General features: G+C 54.6%; 1 protein-coding gene and 1 long non-coding RNA gene across 2 annotated transcripts; one reads left to right on the top strand and one right to left on the bottom strand.

The window, feature by feature from the left end:
• Positions 1-396: 396 nt before the first annotated feature.
• CHRM1 (cholinergic receptor muscarinic 1) lies at positions 397-11,445 on the top strand. The gene is made up of 3 exons (XM_012102058.5): positions 397-510; positions 951-1,043; positions 8,987-11,445. The coding sequence occupies exon 3, from the start codon at positions 9,063-9,065 to the stop codon at positions 10,443-10,445; it is 1,383 nt and encodes a 460-aa protein (XP_011957448.2). The 5' UTR covers positions 397-510; positions 951-1,043; positions 8,987-9,062; the 3' UTR covers positions 10,446-11,445.
• LOC121817563 (uncharacterized) lies at positions 1,770-8,819 on the bottom strand. The gene is made up of 4 exons (XR_006057537.2): positions 6,822-8,819; positions 6,318-6,418; positions 2,667-5,194; positions 1,770-2,061 (listed from the first exon to the last, which is right to left on the bottom strand). It is a non-coding gene; the product is annotated as an uncharacterized LOC121817563 (long non-coding RNA).
• Positions 11,446-17,559: the final 6,114 nt, after the last annotated feature.

Below are 17,559 nucleotides of genomic sequence, written 5' to 3'. Positions count from 1 at the left end.
GCCTTTGTGAGAGTGCGTGTGCCAGCTCGTGTGTATGTGTGTGTGTGTGTGTGTGTGTGTGTGGTGTGTGTGCAGCCAAGCCTGTGTGCTTTGGGTGTGGGTGTTTGTCTCCCTGTATCCGCCTTCTCTCCCATTCTGGACTTTCAGCCTTCCTGGGCTCATCTCCCTCCTGTCCTGCACCCTACCTGTAGGGGCTGGAATTGGGTGCCCTAGTGGAGAAGGAGGCCACGCTCCAGGGCCCACTGTAACCCGGACGCTGCCCGAGGCTTCCCTCTAGCTCCCCCTCCCTTCCTTTCCTCTCTTTCCTCCCTCCCTCTTTCTCTTCCTCCCTCCCCCCCAGGCTGGCGTGCCAGGGGGTGGGACATGCCAATCACCGGCTGTGCCTCTCCGGCTGCCAGCACAGGGCGCAGCTCCCCCTGGGAGCCAGGTGTTTGGGTCCCTGGAGACGCCGCCGGCCCCCCGGAGAGACAGCGGGGCTGAGGACCCTTCAGACCCCTCTCCAGCCCCATGGTGAGTATGTTTGAGAGGGCTTGGGAGGGGCTCCACTGAGGTGGGGGCAGTAGAAGCAGGGTCCTCGAGCAAGGCAGGGACCAGGACTAGAGGAAATGAGGAGGGACCCCAGAGAGAGGAGGGGGCCAGGGAGGGGTCCAGAGGCCAAGGCTCTGCAACGCGGCTCCAAGTACCCCATCTCCTGGCTTCTGATGGATACATCTAATGTTTTCCTGGGGTTCAGCTCGAAAAGAGGCTGGGGAGCCCCTAGAACTCTGGACCCGGAGCCCAGAAGGGGTCAGCTTGCCATGCAGCAGGCAGAGCCTCCAAGCCCCAGGACAGTGGAGGAAGGGCAGGGGGCCAAGAGGTAGCCCTTGCCACCAGAATCTTTTGGGAGGTTGACCACCGCCCCCCCCCCGACTGGGGTGCCAGTCTCAGAACCTCCTCCTCTCCTCCCTCAGGGAACCCTGACTCCCACCATCCCCATCCACCTTCAGCCTCTCCACGATGGACTGAACCAGGCTGCTGGCCAGATGGACAAGCGGGATGCCAAGGTGGGTGCCAGGCCAGACGCCAGCAGGAGACCAGGCCAAGAGCTCCAGGGCTCCTGGGGGACACGGGCGCATGGACAGCCACGCCGGCCAGGGAACGTGGTCCCGATGTGTGCAGGAGCCCAGAGGGCCCTCCCTATGTCCATAGTACCTTGGGCTCCCGCAGGGCAGATCACAGCCGTATACCCAGGTAATGCATAGATACGAATGGGCACCCATGCCAGTTACCCACCCCAGGACCCCCAGACTTTGCAACGTGGGGATGGGCTGAAGGCCAGGCACTCTGATTCTTGCAGAGTGCCAGCTTCTGAGCTGGCAGCTGGGGAGGGGGTGGGCAGCTTTCATCGGGTCACTCTGACAGGTGCTGCTTGGGGGGCTATCAGTGCCAGTGGAGAGTCACTGCTTCCCAGAAAACATACCTGCAGCACTGCCCAGGCTGACCCAGGGCCTCCTGCCCAAATGGCCGGAAGGAGTCAGACTGTCTCCTGCAGCTGGACAGTCTCCTGCCCCTGGGTAATCAGCTGCTCACTGAGCTGTCAGATGAGAGTTAGTTCTCTGCCCCCTGACCTCAGCCACTAGGCAAGCTGTGATCACCACTGCGATATGGAAGGCAGGGGAGGAAATGATGAAATGGGGCTGCAGAAGATGTGACTCTGGGCTCCTCGGCCTGGTCCCGGAAGGCTGAGAACTGGATCCCCAAGTGCACAGAGGAGTCCAGAGGGTCAAGAAGAGGGTAGGCAGAAGTCATGTCGGACTAGAAAGGAACCTCCCCATTGTACAGATGGAGAGACTGAGGCTGAGGAAGGGGCAGGGACATGCTCATGGTCACAGAAGGAATATTTAGGGGTCTGGCTGGGGCTGTTCTCCTCACCCTCAGTACAGCCTTGAACTCCCACCTCCCTGAGCAGGATGACGGGGTGGGGAAAGCAGCGAGCTCCGTGAGCTGGGGCTCCTGGGCGGGCGGGAGAGGTGGGTGAACATCTCGCTGGGTTTCTGTTCTGCTGTGATGCCATGGTGATGCCTAGAAAGATGGGGGAGGGAGGGAGAGAGAAGAAAGGAAATGGGGAGGGGAGCACAAGGAGTGAGAGCAGAGGGCACGCGGAGAGGAGGATGAGGGCCAGGTACGTCTGCTGCCACCTGGCAGAGTGGGCTCTGGGGCCCAGCCTGCTAACTGCCAGGCTCTGAACATGATCCGGCTAAAGTTGGGCAACTGGTTAAGGTCCATCAACAGTGAGAGTATTTGGCACTGGTTCTAAGGCTGACGCTCCACTTCCGGCTCAGCGGTGCATTTATGAGCAGTTAACTGATGGCTCCTGCCCTTCCCAGGGGTAGTCAGCACTCCCCCAGAGTGACTGTTGAGCCTGGAAAGGTGATAAAGTGTATCAGTTTACTCCCTCCTTTCCAAAGCCAGACATCAGAGGTGGAAGCTTTGTAAACCTTTAATGGGTCAAGAGCTACCTTCAAAGAAAAATTAACCCCGGGGTGGGGAGAGCTATCTCTGACAGGCTGGTTTGGGGTTAAGGCCCCCACAGAAGGGACAGACAGGTCAGGAGGCCTGGCCAAAGGGCCACCTTCCCTGCACGTGTGAGGTCCCAGGTATCCAGCCCCATGGCCCCCACCTCATACCTCGTTCTCCCCTGTATGGCCCGTTCTCTCCGGCCAGGGTTCTGCCGACTTCCAGAATCACAAGATGGCTTCACTCCTCCCCCTGCATCTCTCCCCCAGCACCCCTCATTCTCTGCCTTCCCTTCTGCACTCCTTGACCAGTGGTAAGATTCAGGAAGCCCCAGTGTTCAGGCATCTCTCTCCCCATCAATCTCTCCCCTCCCCCTTCCTCTCACCAGCCAGATCCCCGGCCCCTGGGGATTGGTCCAGGGCGCTGGCTAGCCTGCCCTGCTCAAGGCTCTGACCTCATCCCTTAACTCTTTGAGCCCAGGCTGACATTTTCCTCCCCAACACTGGCAGGCACAGTCCCAGCCCGGTCCTGTCCTGGCCTCCCTGAAGCAGGTGGGGCAGGGCTTCCCTGGTCCATTTGACAGTTGAGGATGCTCCTGGGATTTTTCTCCAGTCCTTTCAAGCCAGGCAAGGTCTCACGGAGGGGGCAGGGACCTGGCAGGTGAAGGGATACAGGAACTGGACAGAGCGGAGGGACCGTCCTCAGGAGCCAGTTCAGACTCCCATCACTCCACCCACCCTCTGTTGCTGCAGGCTCAGCCTCATGCTCAAAGTCCTAAAGTCAATCAGGAGATCTCCATGTACATCCATGGATTTATTTCACAGATGTTTACTGAGCAACTGCTGTGTGCCAAGCAGAGAGCTACGGCTAGACCACCACCTTCCCGTAGCACTGTGATCGTACGTCATCCAGATAGATGACACACACACTGTCACATACACGCGCACACACACAGGCAGACAAGATTCTCAGGGAAGGACTGATTCACCCCTGTTGACTGATTCAACCCAGGGTTTGGCCAATCTAGTCAAAGTAGGCAAGGAGGCCATTGAGCCCCCCATGCCCACAGCATTTGGAGCAGGCACCCAAGAGGTTAGCCCTGGAGGCAGACTGTTGTTCAGTCACTAGGTCACACCCAACTCTTTGTGACTCCGTGAACTGCAGCACACCAGGCTGCAGGCAGACCACCTAAGTCCAAATCCTGATTGCATCAGTGACGAGCTATCAGGTTAAAGCCTCATTGGTCCTCTTGCCAATTGAAGATAATAGAACCTATTTCCCAAGAATTTGTAACAGATCAATTAAATCATGTTATGTAATGCTTAGAGCCATGTCTGCTTATAGTAAGCAGCCTGTAAATATTAGTTGCTATGATAATATTAATATTATTAAAAGCTCCCAAAGACCTTTATCAGGAAGCCACAGTTCTGGGCAGAAAAGTGCCTCCTGTTTCCTTTCTACCTTCCTCTACCCCAGACACCCTCAAAAGATGTCCCAACCCATCCCCATAAAGACCCTCATCATTTCTCTTTTTTTTAAATTTTTGGCTGTGCTGTGAGGCATGTGGGATCTTAGTTCCCCGACCAGGATCAAACCTGTGCCCCTGCCTTGGAAGTGCAGAGCCTCAACCGCTGGATCACCAGAGGAGTCCCACCCCTACTCCAGTTTCTTATTCTCACTCAGCAATGCACACACTCTCACACACAAACACTCATCCTACAGAAAGGTACCAGGTCGGGACTAGAATTTACCCAAGGTCACCCAGCAAGATAAGAGCAGAGATGGGGCTTAAAGCAAAGACAATGCAACGACTTCCTTGCGGAGTCTTCCCCCCAGCCCCTGCGATCCCCACTAACCAACCACCCCACTCCCATGGATGTTTTCACAGAATATGCTATGCAGTACAGCTTCACCACACACACACCCCTTTCAACCAGAGGGCTAACCCTAAGTCCCTCCCCTGTAGAAATTCTGGAGCTGCTGCTGAACCCTGGCACCCAGACTTTCAGCCCAAGGGAATTCCCCACAGGGAAATCACCCACAGTCACTGGAAGCCACATTCTTTCTCAGCCTTCATCTTGCTGACCCACCAGTAGCCTTGAAGAGGCTTTGCCTTGTTGAAGATTGCCCCCAGTAAGGAGTTAAGGAGACCTGCCCAAGGTCATACAGCAGGGACCAGAGCAGGCCTCCAGGAACCTTCTCTGGAGCAAATTACAGTCCAAGATGGGTTTGGGGGAGGACCCCCGCTTCTGACTGTGGAGGAAAGATAAAGTCACAGATGGCTCTCTTCCTGGGCCACATCCCAAGGGCTCAGAAGGTCCAGCCGGTGGCAAGAATCAGGGTCCAGTTCCCCAGAACCTCTGCCCTTCTCTTTCCCCCCAGCTATCCCTGAAGGGAAGCCCTCACATCTCATAGGTGGGACACAGAGGGTCGGCTAAGTCGAAAGAACGTGGCCTTGAAGCCTGCAGGTCCAGGGCTGAGAGAAGCTAAGTAAGCCTTCAGCCCCTGCAGCCTCCCCTCCAGGACTTGGTCCATTTTATAGGTGAGGATGTTCTTAGCTATTTCTCTCCTATGCTTTCAAGCCATCTTGGAATCTTGGTTTTAGGATCCTGTAAAGTCTCCCTGGATGTCAGGCTGGTCCCACTTCTCCACTGGACAAATGAGCAGTCTGGGGACCAGAGATGGGCTCTGCCAGGATCTGGAGAGGAAAGGGCAGGGGACAGTCAGATGAGAGTCAGTGGATCAGAATGAGGAGTCAGGAATAATAGCAGAGGCTATTGACTGAGTGTCATTTCAGTGCCAAGCACTTTGGATACTATTATTCTTATTGGACACAACTGAAGCGACTGAGCAGAGCACAGCACATTCTTATCAGCAGGCTTCCCAGGTGGCGCAGTGGTAGAGAATCTGCCTGCCAGTGCAGGAGACCCAAGAGACGCGGGTTCCATGCCTAGGCCAGGAAGATCCCCGGGAGGAAGAAATGGCAAGCCACTCCAGTATTCTTGCCTGGAAAATTCCATGGACAGAGGAGCCTGGCTACAGTCCATGGGGTCACAAAGAGTTGGACTCGACTGAACATGCATGTATCCCCAACAGTTGAGGGAGGCAGGGCTACAGGGAAGGAAAGGTTAAGTCATTGCTGATGATCACACAGCTAGGAAGGGACAGCGTGGAGATTCAAACCCAGGGCTGTGATCAGCAATGCAGGAATTAGGGTGAGGCGAGTGAGGTGCTCGCCTTGGAGCAAAATTTAAGGAGTGGGTACAAAAAATACCTCACTAGTCAAGACAAATAATATTGTAATGTAATATTTTTGAAAATCAAACAGCAAATTATAGCCCACAGGCGGCCTGTTTTTGTAAATCAAGTTTGGTCAGAACCAGGGCCAGCAGGATTAGGGCGAGGCATGGGCGATGAGGTGTTCGTGCGGATGCACGGTTGGATCCTGTCTCAGTTTAAAATTGTGTGCGTGATGGATGTTTTGCATGGATTTCTATTCTTTAAATGTCACGTTGAAATGTTACTTGCTTGATGACTGAGTTTGGGGCATCTACTTAAATTCTGCATGCAAAGCAAGTGCCTCACTCATCCCACCTAGTCCTAACCTGCGGTGTGAGGACCAAGTACAATGGCAGAGCACTTGGTCACAACCCTGCAGTTGCGGAGGGTGCAGGCCTGTACGCCCCTCTTCTAGTCAGTCTTTGCAGGTCTTGTCCCAGGGAGCCGCTGGAGGCTACAGAACTGCCCCCGAGGCACCCAGGCTTGGGATGCGGACGCCAGCACCCAGTCTAGGAGCCAGGAGACTTTAGACTACACAATACCTTTTTCTTTTTTCTCTGGGCCTCAGTTGCTCCATTTCTACAACAGGCAGAAACAACAGTGAGTCTAGACGGTCAAAGGGATCACAGTTGTTCAGGGTTACCTGTCAAGGGTAATTTCCACCAGTGACCTCACAGGGAAAAGCCCAAGCACCTACAGTCTGATCCCACCCTCCTGCCTGACTTCCATTAAGGGACGAGGTTGCAACAGAGCTCAGTAAGCAAGATAAACCATATTTTAGTGTGATATTTTTAGTTCAAAGTGGCAAACTATGGCTCCTAAGCCAACAACCAGGGGTTTTCTATATTTACTTTATTTATTTATTTATTTAGCTACACTAAATAAGTGTAGTGTAGTATATTTAGCTACAGGGTCTTAGCTGTGGCAGGTGGAATCTAGTTCCCTGACCAGGGGTCAAACCCAAGACCCCTGCGTTGGGAGCATGGAGCTTAGCCACTGGACCACCTGACCATCAGTTTTATAAATAAAGTTTCGTTGGAACTTACTGCCTGGGCTCAAATCCTGGTTCCTACTTTAGCTGTGTGATCTTGTACAAATTCTTGTGTTTTTCTCAGCCTCAGTTTCTTCACCTATTAAATGGAAAGAAAAACAATCCCTAGGTCATAGACTCCCTGTTAAGGTTAAGTGAAAAAGGATACAGAGGTACTCTGAGCAGTGACTGGCCCTCAGGGGTGCTAACTAATAGCAGTGATCATTGTAATTGTTAGTTGCTGTTATCACAGACTTTTGGGGGGAGGCATGCTGGATCTTAATTCCCCAACCAGGGATCAGATTTGAACCTATGCCCCCTGCAGATCCCCAACCACTGAACCACCAGTGAATTCCCCATAGTATTAGAAATTTTCATCAAAGAAGCAGACACTTCTGGGCAGGAGGGAGCCCTTGTTGCTACCGTTGCTGTGCTCATGGGAACCACGGACCACAGCTGTTCTAAGCGTTTGACATCTATTGACTCTTTAAGCCAGGCAATAATTCCTCAAGCGTTAGCTCGGGACAGGCATTATTACCATTTTTCAGCTAAGGAAACCCAGGCACATAGCAGTGGCGTCGCCAGAGGAGACCACACACCCAGTACATGGTATGGCCTGGATTCAGATGCAGACAGTCTGACTCCAGAGCCCTGGTTCTTCAGCCAGGACCTCCCCTGGTGCCCCCTCACATGCAAATTGTCCCAGACCCAAGAGCACTGACAGCCACAGCCTTTCTTGCTCTGCCACACTCTGAATTCCCCATCCTGAGAGTTGCTGTCATACAGACACCCCTAGCCACGCAGCACCAAGGCATCCCTCACCAGTGACCTCTCACAGACTCTAGTCTCCTCGCCACAGACCAGGTCCCCAGCAACACCAGGGCTTGCTGGGTCCCTGCCCAACGTCTGTCCCTTGGAATTTTTCCAACGATACCAGCCCTGAAGGTAGGAGGAGACCCAGTCTCTTCAACCAACAGAAGGATGCCTGAAGCCCTGAACAAGAACATCCAAGCAAGGCGGGGGCTGAGCGGCTGGGCCTCTGCCCGGCCAGTGGTCGCTAAGAGTCATGGCTTTCCTCTCTACCCACCCTTAGTGCCCGGGCTGGACTCCAGCTTCAGGCAAAGTCTGGGGGATCTTCCTGTTCCCCTTGCTGCCCTCCACTCAGCTGTGGCCTCACACACTACATCTGTCACCAAACTCCCGCTTATCTGGGAGCTGCGGCCCTCGCCCGTACTGCTTGCTTTTACTCCAGATTTTCCATCACCAGGCGAGCATCTGGGCCTGGCTCAACTTCCCCTGATGCCTTCATAAGGGTTTGCTCCAGCCCCAAACTGCGCATGCACGCATACGCCATGCCCCTTTGCTTGTATCTCTTTCCCTCTCTCTTCTCTGGAGACCCCTGCCTCCGCATTCCCATGACTCCCTATTTCACGGAGGAATCCCGCTGGATCTTCACGTGCTCTGAGAGTGAGCGAGGGAAGTGGGTTCTGATCACACACCGCCTGTGTTGCCGTGGCCCGGCCGGAGCCACGGTTGCCTTGGTGAAATGGGGGTCATAAGAGACCTTCCTCCTACAAATGCTCGACATGTATATACAATTGGCTGTGCTGGGTCTTCACTGCAGCTGCACAGGCTTCCCTAGTGGTGGTGCGCTTTGTGACCCCTCCCCCCAGGGATCGAAACCATGTCCCTTGCATCGGCAGGTGGATTCTTAACCACTGGACCACCAGGGAAGTCTGGAATGTTCAACAATTAAATTAGGTAATTCAATTAAGCGCTTAGCCCTGTGTCTGGCATGTAGTAACTACTCAGAAAATGAAAGCTTTAATAAAATTGACTGAAATGCTTTGAAAATGTGGCAGTCCCATGTACAAAGCCAGTCTCCCCACTCCTGCCGCATGAGTTAAGCTAGACAAGCATTAGCAGCAATTTCCCCATGAGAAAACTGAGGCTCGGAGTCTGAATGGTGGAGCTGGAATGGGGACTCAGATCTCTGGATGCCAAAGCCATCCCCTCCCCCTCAGGCTGGGAAAGTGCATTCTAAGTGGCCAGGCGTGGGCGCCAGTGAGGACGGTCTGGCTACCGCTCTGAGAGGGCACAGGCTGTGCTCCCAAAACCTTCTACTCCGAGCTCTGGGAGGCATCCTGCAATCCAACGCAAGCGCATGTCCTCTCTTTTCAGGTGATGACCAGCCCCTGAGGAAGCCCCATCCTGTGATTAGAGGAAGGGGCTGCCTCCCCCACTCCACCCAGCCACCATGAATACCTCAGCGCCACCTGCCGTCAGCCCCAACATCACTGTCCTGGCACCGGGAAAGGGTCCCTGGCAAGTGGCCTTCATCGGGATCACCACGGGCCTCCTGTCACTGGCCACGGTGACGGGCAACCTGCTGGTGCTCATCTCTTTCAAGGTCAACACGGAGCTCAAGACGGTCAACAACTACTTCCTGCTGAGCCTGGCCTGTGCTGACCTCATCATCGGTACCTTCTCCATGAACCTCTATACCACGTATCTGCTCATGGGCCACTGGGCTCTGGGCACGCTGGCCTGCGACCTCTGGCTGGCCCTGGACTATGTGGCCAGCAACGCCTCGGTCATGAACCTGCTGCTCATCAGCTTCGACCGCTACTTCTCGGTGACCCGGCCCCTGAGCTACCGCGCCAAGCGCACACCCCGCCGGGCAGCCCTGATGATCGGCCTGGCTTGGCTGGTCTCGTTCGTGCTCTGGGCCCCGGCCATCCTCTTCTGGCAGTACCTGGTAGGGGAGCGGACGGTGCTGGCCGGGCAGTGCTACATCCAGTTCCTCTCGCAGCCCATCATCACCTTTGGCACGGCCATGGCTGCCTTCTACCTCCCCGTCACGGTCATGTGCACCCTCTACTGGCGCATCTACCGGGAGACAGAGAACCGGGCCCGGGAGCTGGCGGCCCTGCAGGGCTCGGAGACGCCAGGGAAGGGGGGCGGCAGCAGCAGCAGCTCAGAGCGGTCCCAGCCGGGGGCCGAAGGCTCCCCAGAGACCCCTCCAGGGCGCTGCTGCCGCTGCTGCCGGACCCCCCGGCTGCTCCAGGCCTACAGCTGGAAGGAGGAAGAGGAGGAGGATGAAGGCTCCATGGAGTCCCTCACCTCCTCGGAGGGTGAGGAGCCTGGCTCCGAGGTGGTGATCAAGATGCCCATGGTGGACCCCGAGGCACAGGCCCCTGCCAAGCAGCCACCCCGGAGCTCCCCAAATACGGTCAAGAGGCCGACCCGGAAGGGGCGCGAGCGGGCGGGCAAGGGCCAGAAGCCCCGTGGGAAGGAGCAGCTGGCCAAGCGGAAGACCTTCTCGCTGGTCAAGGAGAAGAAGGCGGCTCGGACCCTGAGCGCCATCCTGCTGGCCTTCATCCTCACCTGGACGCCGTACAACATCATGGTGCTGGTGTCCACCTTCTGCAAGGACTGTGTCCCCGAGACCCTGTGGGAGCTGGGCTACTGGCTGTGCTATGTCAACAGCACCATCAACCCCATGTGCTACGCGCTCTGCAACAAAGCCTTCCGGGACACCTTCCGCCTGCTTCTGCTCTGCCGCTGGGACAAGCGTCGCTGGCGCAAGATCCCCAAGCGCCCTGGCTCTGTGCACCGCACCCCCTCCCGCCAGTGCTGATGGCCCTCCCGCCTGCATCCCTCCACCCCGGTGGGCCCCCATAGAAAGCGGGCAGGGGCAGTGACCTCATACCCAGGGCCCTGCTCGGGGAGGGGGCCCCGCCCAGGCTTCCAGGGCCCCTAGGTCACCTTCCTGCACAACCAGTTGGTGGGAAACCCCACCAACTTTCCAAACTGGGGAACTCGGGTAACTGGTTCTTGTGTTCCTTCTGGGTGGGACTAGGCTCTTCACCAGGAAGAAAGCCTGGGAGGGGGTATCCGGGCTTTGGATTCCTTGTTTGTGTTCAGGCAGGAAGTCCATGCAGAGCCAGGAGAGCAGGCCAAGAGAAAGGAGGTTTAACCAAGCGGTCCTCCTTGGCCCCCGGAGCTGGCCTGGATCGAGTGGGGGATGGCACCCCCTGCCAGCAGGGAACTGACACCAACTACTGACAGAAAAGCTTGGCTCAAGGGAGTATCCCTGCCTCCCAGGCGTCCCCTCCCTCCCCAGGCGCAGTGCACTCCGCTGGGCCCTCGAACACTCTCCAAGGTGTCCTTGTGTGGGTCACCCCCAAGGCAAATGTCCAAGCATCAGCGGGACAATGACACCAGAGGGGACCGGTGTGGCCAGTCGCACGTCAAGCCCTGAGGCAGCAGGAGGAGGGAGCACCAAGCATCCCGACTGTCCCACTAAGTCATTTCCCTGGGAGTGAGGGGCAGAGGTGCCTGCTGTCCAGCCCCTGCCCTGGAGAAGCCCTCAAACCCTCCCTCCCTGGCTCACAGACACCACCTGGGTAGATCTGCTCCCTCAGATCTAGCCAGGCCTCCCGCATGCTGCCTGCCTCCGCCCCCCACCCTCCACAGGCCTGGCCCAGCACAGGTTCCCTCCTGTGAGCTTGCCCATCCGATCCATGCATGGCCTCCCAGCCACCCTCATCTCCAGGCCCAGCCTGGTCCCAAATGTTCTTTCCTGCCAACCTCAGCAAGCGCTGAGTCTGTGAATAAAGCCACATAACCAGCGGCCACTAAGGGGCCTTCTTCCCTGGGTTAGTTAGCTCTTTTTGTTCCCTCCCCCACACCCCCGCCGGCCAGCCACACCGTGCAGCTTGCAGGATCTTAGTTACCCTACTAGGGATCGAACCTGTGCCCCCTGCAGTGGAAGCCCGGAGTCCGAACCACTGGACTGCCAAGGAATTCCCTTAAGGACCTGGTCGTAAGCCAAGGCAGGATGGGACAGGTAGGGTTCAAGGACCATGAGAAGTGGGTCACTGCCCTGAGGGTGGTCTCAGGAGGATCAGCACCGAGTGGCTGGATCTACTGAAACTTGTGAACCCAGCACCCAGCATCCGGCTCAGGTGAGTAAGGCTGTAGTGGGCAGAGCTGGCTACTGGAAGTAGGAAAGCCATGAAATAAATTGCCCCTGCCCACAGCCCAGCATATTCTTCAGCAGCTTTGCCATAAGGGGAACTCATCACCTCCCACCCCAGGGAGAAAAGAAATGCTCCAAAACCCCATTTACAGATGGGAAGACTGGGGCCCAGAGACCCACAAAGACTTTTCAGGGTTACCCCCAAAGCAACACCCAGGCTTCCAGGCAGTTCACAGCCTCCCAAAGCATTCCACGAAGATGCCCCTCAGGCACTTCACTGGTGAGGGGGCCCCCAAAGCCTAAACCCTAGCGAGGTTAATCCCACAGCTTAGAGCAGTGGCTCTCTGGTTGTCACCGGTGTCCTCAAAACCACCGTTCAGTTCAGTCATTCACTAGGACACAGAACTCGGCAAAGCTGTTATCTTGGTGGTTATAATTATTATTGTGGAAGGATGCAAAGTCAGCAAAGAATAAAAGTGCACAGGCAGAGTCCAGGAGAGACCAGCTGCCAGCTTCCACTGACCTCTCCCAGTGGAGTCACGGGGACAGCACTTAATTCTCCCGGCAACAATGAGTTGCCACCCCAGAAACACAGTTTCCAGCTGCATGAAGCACTGCCAACCGGGAAGTTCAGCCAAGTCTTGGTGTCTGGTGTTTCATGGAGGCTACTGACCACCCACATGGCTGACCTTAGTTACTTAGTCTCCAGCCCCTTCAGAGGCTATCCCAAGAGGCCCCTGGCTCCCAAATGAGCAAAAATACTCTTATCAAACAGGATATTCCAAGGGTTTAGGGGCTATCTCCCAGGAGCCAGGCAAACCTTTCTTTGGAGTGTGCGAGATTTGGACAGCCCAGACACTGGATTGAAAGCTGAGTTAACCCTTCAGTGCACAGTGGTCCTGACCAGTAGCATCAGTATCACCCAGGAACTTGTTAGACATATAACCTCTTGGAGTCACCCCAGATTTACTGAATCAGAAACTCTAGGGGTAGAGCCCAGCCATGTCTCAATAAGCTGCTCAGGTGATTATGACACAGGTTAAAGTCTGAGAAATTCTGACCTAGAGGAATAAGTCATGTACAGATGTGAAAGTTGGACCATAAAAAAAGCTGAGTGCCAAAGAATTGATGCTTTCAAACTGTGGTGCTGGAGACGACTCTTGAGAGTCCCTTGGACAGCAAAGAAATCAAACCAGTCAATCCTAAAGGAAATCAAACCTGAATATTCATTGGAAGGACGCATGCTGATGTTGAAGCTCCAATACTCTGGCCACCTAATACAAAGAGCTAACTCTTTGGAAAAGACCCTGATGCTGGGAAAGATTGAGGGCAGGAGAAGGAGGCGACAGAGGATGAGATGGTTGGATGGCATCATTGACTCAATGGACATGAATTCGAGCAAACTTCCAGAGATGGTGAAGGACAGGGAAGCCTGGCAAGCTGCGGTCCATGGGGTCACAAAGAGCCAGACACGACTTAGTGATTGAACAAGATAAATGAAGTCCTAGGTGGGGCTAATCCCTTACAGAGAGAGAGAGTGAAGTCCCTTCGAAGTCCCATCGCTCAGTCGTGCCTGACTCTTTGCGACCCCATGGACTGTAGCCCACCAGGCTCCTCTGTCCATGGGATTCTCCAGGCAAGAATACTGGAGTGGGTTGCCATTTCCTTCTCCCGGGAATCTTCCTGACCCAGGGATTGAACCCAGGTCTCCTGCATTGCCGGCAGATGTTTTAACCTCTGAGCCACCAGGGAAGCCCAGAAAGAGTGAAGATTCACCCAATATACAGCTGGCAGGACTCCAAGAACCCTTTGAAAAGGAATCTTCCAATACTATGGGCAGGGAATTCCACTCCAGAGGTGACAGGACAGGCTGGCCGGAGGCTAGCAGGCACACAGCACTGTAGGGAATGACCACAGGACACAAAAGCCCCTCCTCCTCTCCCACAGCACAGCTTCCTGGGTTGTCAGCTCAAGACCCTGAGAAGGTCCCTCCCTGAGCACCACCCACCACTTAGGCTTGAGCGCCCTTTAGGTTAAATGCCCTGCCCTGTGGCGAAGGCAGTGGGCCCCAGAAGCGGGGAGGTCCTGAGGAAGCCAAGCAGCGTTGGGAGAGCAGGGGTGTCGGAATCAGACTGGCCTGACCTCTACGGGAGGCCAGGAGTGGAGAGGTCAAAGCTGGTATTCAGATGATGAACAGGGCTGGCAGGTCACAGGGCAATGTGTCCCTTGTCCCAGGCACAGGTCCTACCTGCCCACGCCCCCTCCCCTCAGGCATGTCTCTTAATCCTGTTCCCCCCACCCACCCATGCCTTCCACATGGCTTTCGGAATCTTAGTTCCCAGATCAGGGATCCAACCTGGCCCCCTGCAGTGGAAGCAGGGTCCGAGCCACTGGAGCATCAGGAAATTACCCCCTCCCCTCAGGCGTGTCCTCAGCTCTGAAAGGGGAATTAACTCCGCAGAAGCCTTAAAAGGATGAGATGGACTGTAGGAAAAGCACCGTAATGCCTCAACAGGCAGCGTTACCGCAGCACCATGCGGCTCCGCAGGTGAAGGCCAGACACCCAGCCCACGTTCAGGCCCACACCTTTCCCCACTCCTCCAGCCTGGGCTTCAAAAAGAGTTCGGAGCCTCATTCCACCAGCCGAGGGAGTAGAAACAGGGCTTGGAGAAACGAACAGGGGCGCACGGCACGCCTGGGTGGGGGAAGGTGTGCAATCCGGGAAGACTTCCCGGAGATGAGGTCTGAGCTCTGAAAGCCTCGGAAGCAAGATTCCGGCAGCTCCTGCTGCCGGACGAGGGACGGAGGAGGCGGGAAGGGCTTGAGTCCTCCGGCCTTGGCTGGACATGGCCTCTCCCTCCTCCCCAAACGCAGCACCCTTTCCTGCTCTAAGGGAGTCCTCGCTCCATAAACAAGGGCGTTTTGTGCACCAGCAGGAAGCAGGGAAAAAATGGAATGCCTTTGTGAACGCCACCTCCTCCAGCTACTAGGCTGGAGAAGACCTTGAGAAGGGGGCGAGTAAGGACCGTTTCTCCTCCCGCGGGCCCCCGCCCCTCCGTTCCCATCGTGTCACTTTATCGCCATCTGCAGGAATAGCCGAGGAATAGCCCTGCCAAGAAAAAGGAGGTACTTCAAACCCGGGTTGGAGTGCTTCTCGGAGAAGAGGCTGCTGCTGCTGCTGCTGCTGCTGCTAAGTCGCTTCAGTCGTGTCCGACTCTGTGCGACCCCATAGACTGCAGCCCACCAGGCTCCTCTGCCCCTGGGATTCTCCAAGCAAGAATACTGGAGTGGGTGGCCATTTCCTTCTCCAATGCATGAAAGTGAAAGTGAAGTCTTGTCCGACTCTTCCAGACCCCATGGACTGACTGTAGCCTACCAGGCTCCTCCATCCATGGGATTTTCCAGGCAAGAGTACTGGAGCGGGTTGCCATTGCCTTCTCCACAGAGAATAGGACCACAGGACAAAAGACAGAATAGATGGTCTTGGCCGTCTCAGCTTCTGCCCCCACCCCTCAGCAGGAAACCTAGGCCCCCAAAGAGTCAGCTCACTTGGCTGATACTACTTCGAGGCAGGCCCTACCTTTCTCCAGCAGAGCAACTTCCCCAGACAACTTGGAGATGAATGAGAAGCAACGTGGCATTTAGGGACAAGATCATATTCTCCCAGGCCTCCCGCAGGCTTTTGGAATCCTCAGATTCCTTTTTTGGAGACTGGTTCTGATTTTACAGAACCAATGCTGACCCATCTGGAAATTCCAACAGGTAGTTGCTCACCTGTATAGCACGGAAACCTTATGAACACCAGGTGTCCCACACTAACCTCTAGGCTCCATGGAGTCTGAGACGTCTCTGGTGGCTCAGACAGCAAAGAATTTGCTTGCTGTGCAGACCTGAGTTCGATCCCTCGGTTGGGAAGATCCCCTGGAGAAAGGAATGGTACCCACTCCAGTATTCTTGCCTGGAGAATTCCATGGACAGAGGAGACTGGCAGGCAGTCCATGGGGTCACAAAGAGTTGGACATAATTGAGTGACAGTCGCTTTGGGGGATTCCCTGGTGACTCAGATGGTAAAGAATCTGCCTGCAATGCAGAAGACTCGGGTTCGATCCCTGGGTCAGGAAGATGCCTTGGAGAAGGAAATGGCAACCCACTCCAGTATTCTTGCCTGTAGGATTCCATGGACAGAGGAGCCTGGCAGGCTACAGTCCATAGGGTCACACAGAGTTGGACATGACTGAGTGATTAACACTTTGTTCTTAAGGTCTTTGGCGACACACACAAACTGCATAACCCCAGGAATTAGACTGTCACGCAAAGTAGTTCTGAAAAATGTTCTTATTTGTCCCTCGCAGCCCGTATACTTCCCCTGCCTCCCAGCTCCAGAAATCCCTCTTGGTATTTCTGACCCGACTAGCACCACCATTCACGCAATACTCAACCTAGAAATCAGGGAGTAGCCTTAGATTCCTCTTTCTCACTCCCTGTACCCTGTTGGTCTACTCACCACCCCCACCCCGAATAGTTCCCAAATTCATTCCGTTTTCTCCATCCCTCCCCCCTCCCGCCTCCATCACTATCCTAATGAAGACCTCTTGCCTGAAACGTTAAAATAATCCCTTAAAAAAAAAAAAAAAAAAAAAACCTCCTTAATTCAGGAGTGAGCAAATATTTTCCATAAAAGGCCAGATAGGGACTTTCCTGGTGGTCCAGTGGCTACTCCATGCTCCCAGTCCACTCCATGCTCCCAGAGCAGAGAGACCAGTTTCCATCCCTGGTCAAAGGACTAGATCCCACATGTTACAACTAAAGATCCCGTGTGCTGCAACTAAAACCTGGCACAGCCAAATACATAGATATTTTAATAACTAAATAAAAGTTGTTTTTTTTTTTTTTTCCTTGAAGCTAGATAGGAGACTCTATGAGCCAAGAGGGGGCTTCCCCTATGACTCAGCAGTAAAGAAACTTCCTGTAATGCAGGAGACCGGGGGATTCCTTCCCTGGGTTGGGAAGATTCCTTGGAGGAGGATGTGGCAACCCACTCCAGTACTCTTGCATGGAGAATCCCATGGACTGAGGAGCCTGGTGGGCTACAATCCTAGGGTCGCAAAGTTGGACACGACTGAAGTGACTGAGCACACACATGCACAAGCCAAGAGGCAAAATGAAGAATACTTTTTAGGTTCTTATATATTATACAGTCTATGTCACAACTGTCCAACTCTGCCACTGGGGTCAAAAGCACCTGTGAACACCACAGACGTAAATGAACATGACTGTGTTCCAATAAAACCTGACTTGAATTTTTCACTGAGATTTGAATTGCATATAGTTTTCCTGCATCCCAAAATATTATTTTTCTTTTGATTTTCTTTTGATTTAAAAATGCAAAATCCATTCTTAGCTCACAGTGGTACAGACCCACAATTTGCCAGCCGAGGTGTAAATTGGTCCCACTCTCCTCCATTCACCCTGCTTCAGCCAAAGGGCTTTTGCCAAAACACAGATCTGATGCTATCAATTCCTTGGTAACAACCAGGCGATAACCACATGAGATTAAAAAGCAAGCCACATAGCCTCCAATAACCTTAACATTCAGATCCGCTTCCTTCATTCTGCCTCTTTTGTCTGTGACTCCTCCCCACACAGTCCGTACTCCCAGCCGCTGAGAGGCTCCTAGTCCTCACACAGGCCTCAAGCTCATTCCAAGTGTGTACTCTTCTGCTTGGAATAGTCTCACCCTAAAAAGGAAAAAGTTCTGTTTCCTTTATTC

Source organism: Ovis aries, chromosome 21 (genome assembly GCF_016772045.2).
Source record: "Ovis aries strain OAR_USU_Benz2616 breed Rambouillet chromosome 21, ARS-UI_Ramb_v3.0, whole genome shotgun sequence".
Taxonomy (NCBI): domain Eukaryota; kingdom Metazoa; phylum Chordata; class Mammalia; order Artiodactyla; family Bovidae; genus Ovis; species Ovis aries.
This window is presented reverse-complemented; position numbering and strand designations above follow the sequence as displayed.

Bases quoted from the DNA above. Each gene is read 5' to 3' on its own strand.
- CHRM1 (XM_012102058.5), top strand. From the start codon at position 9,063: ATGAATACCTCAGCGCCACCTGCCGTCAGCCCCAACATCACTGTCCTG.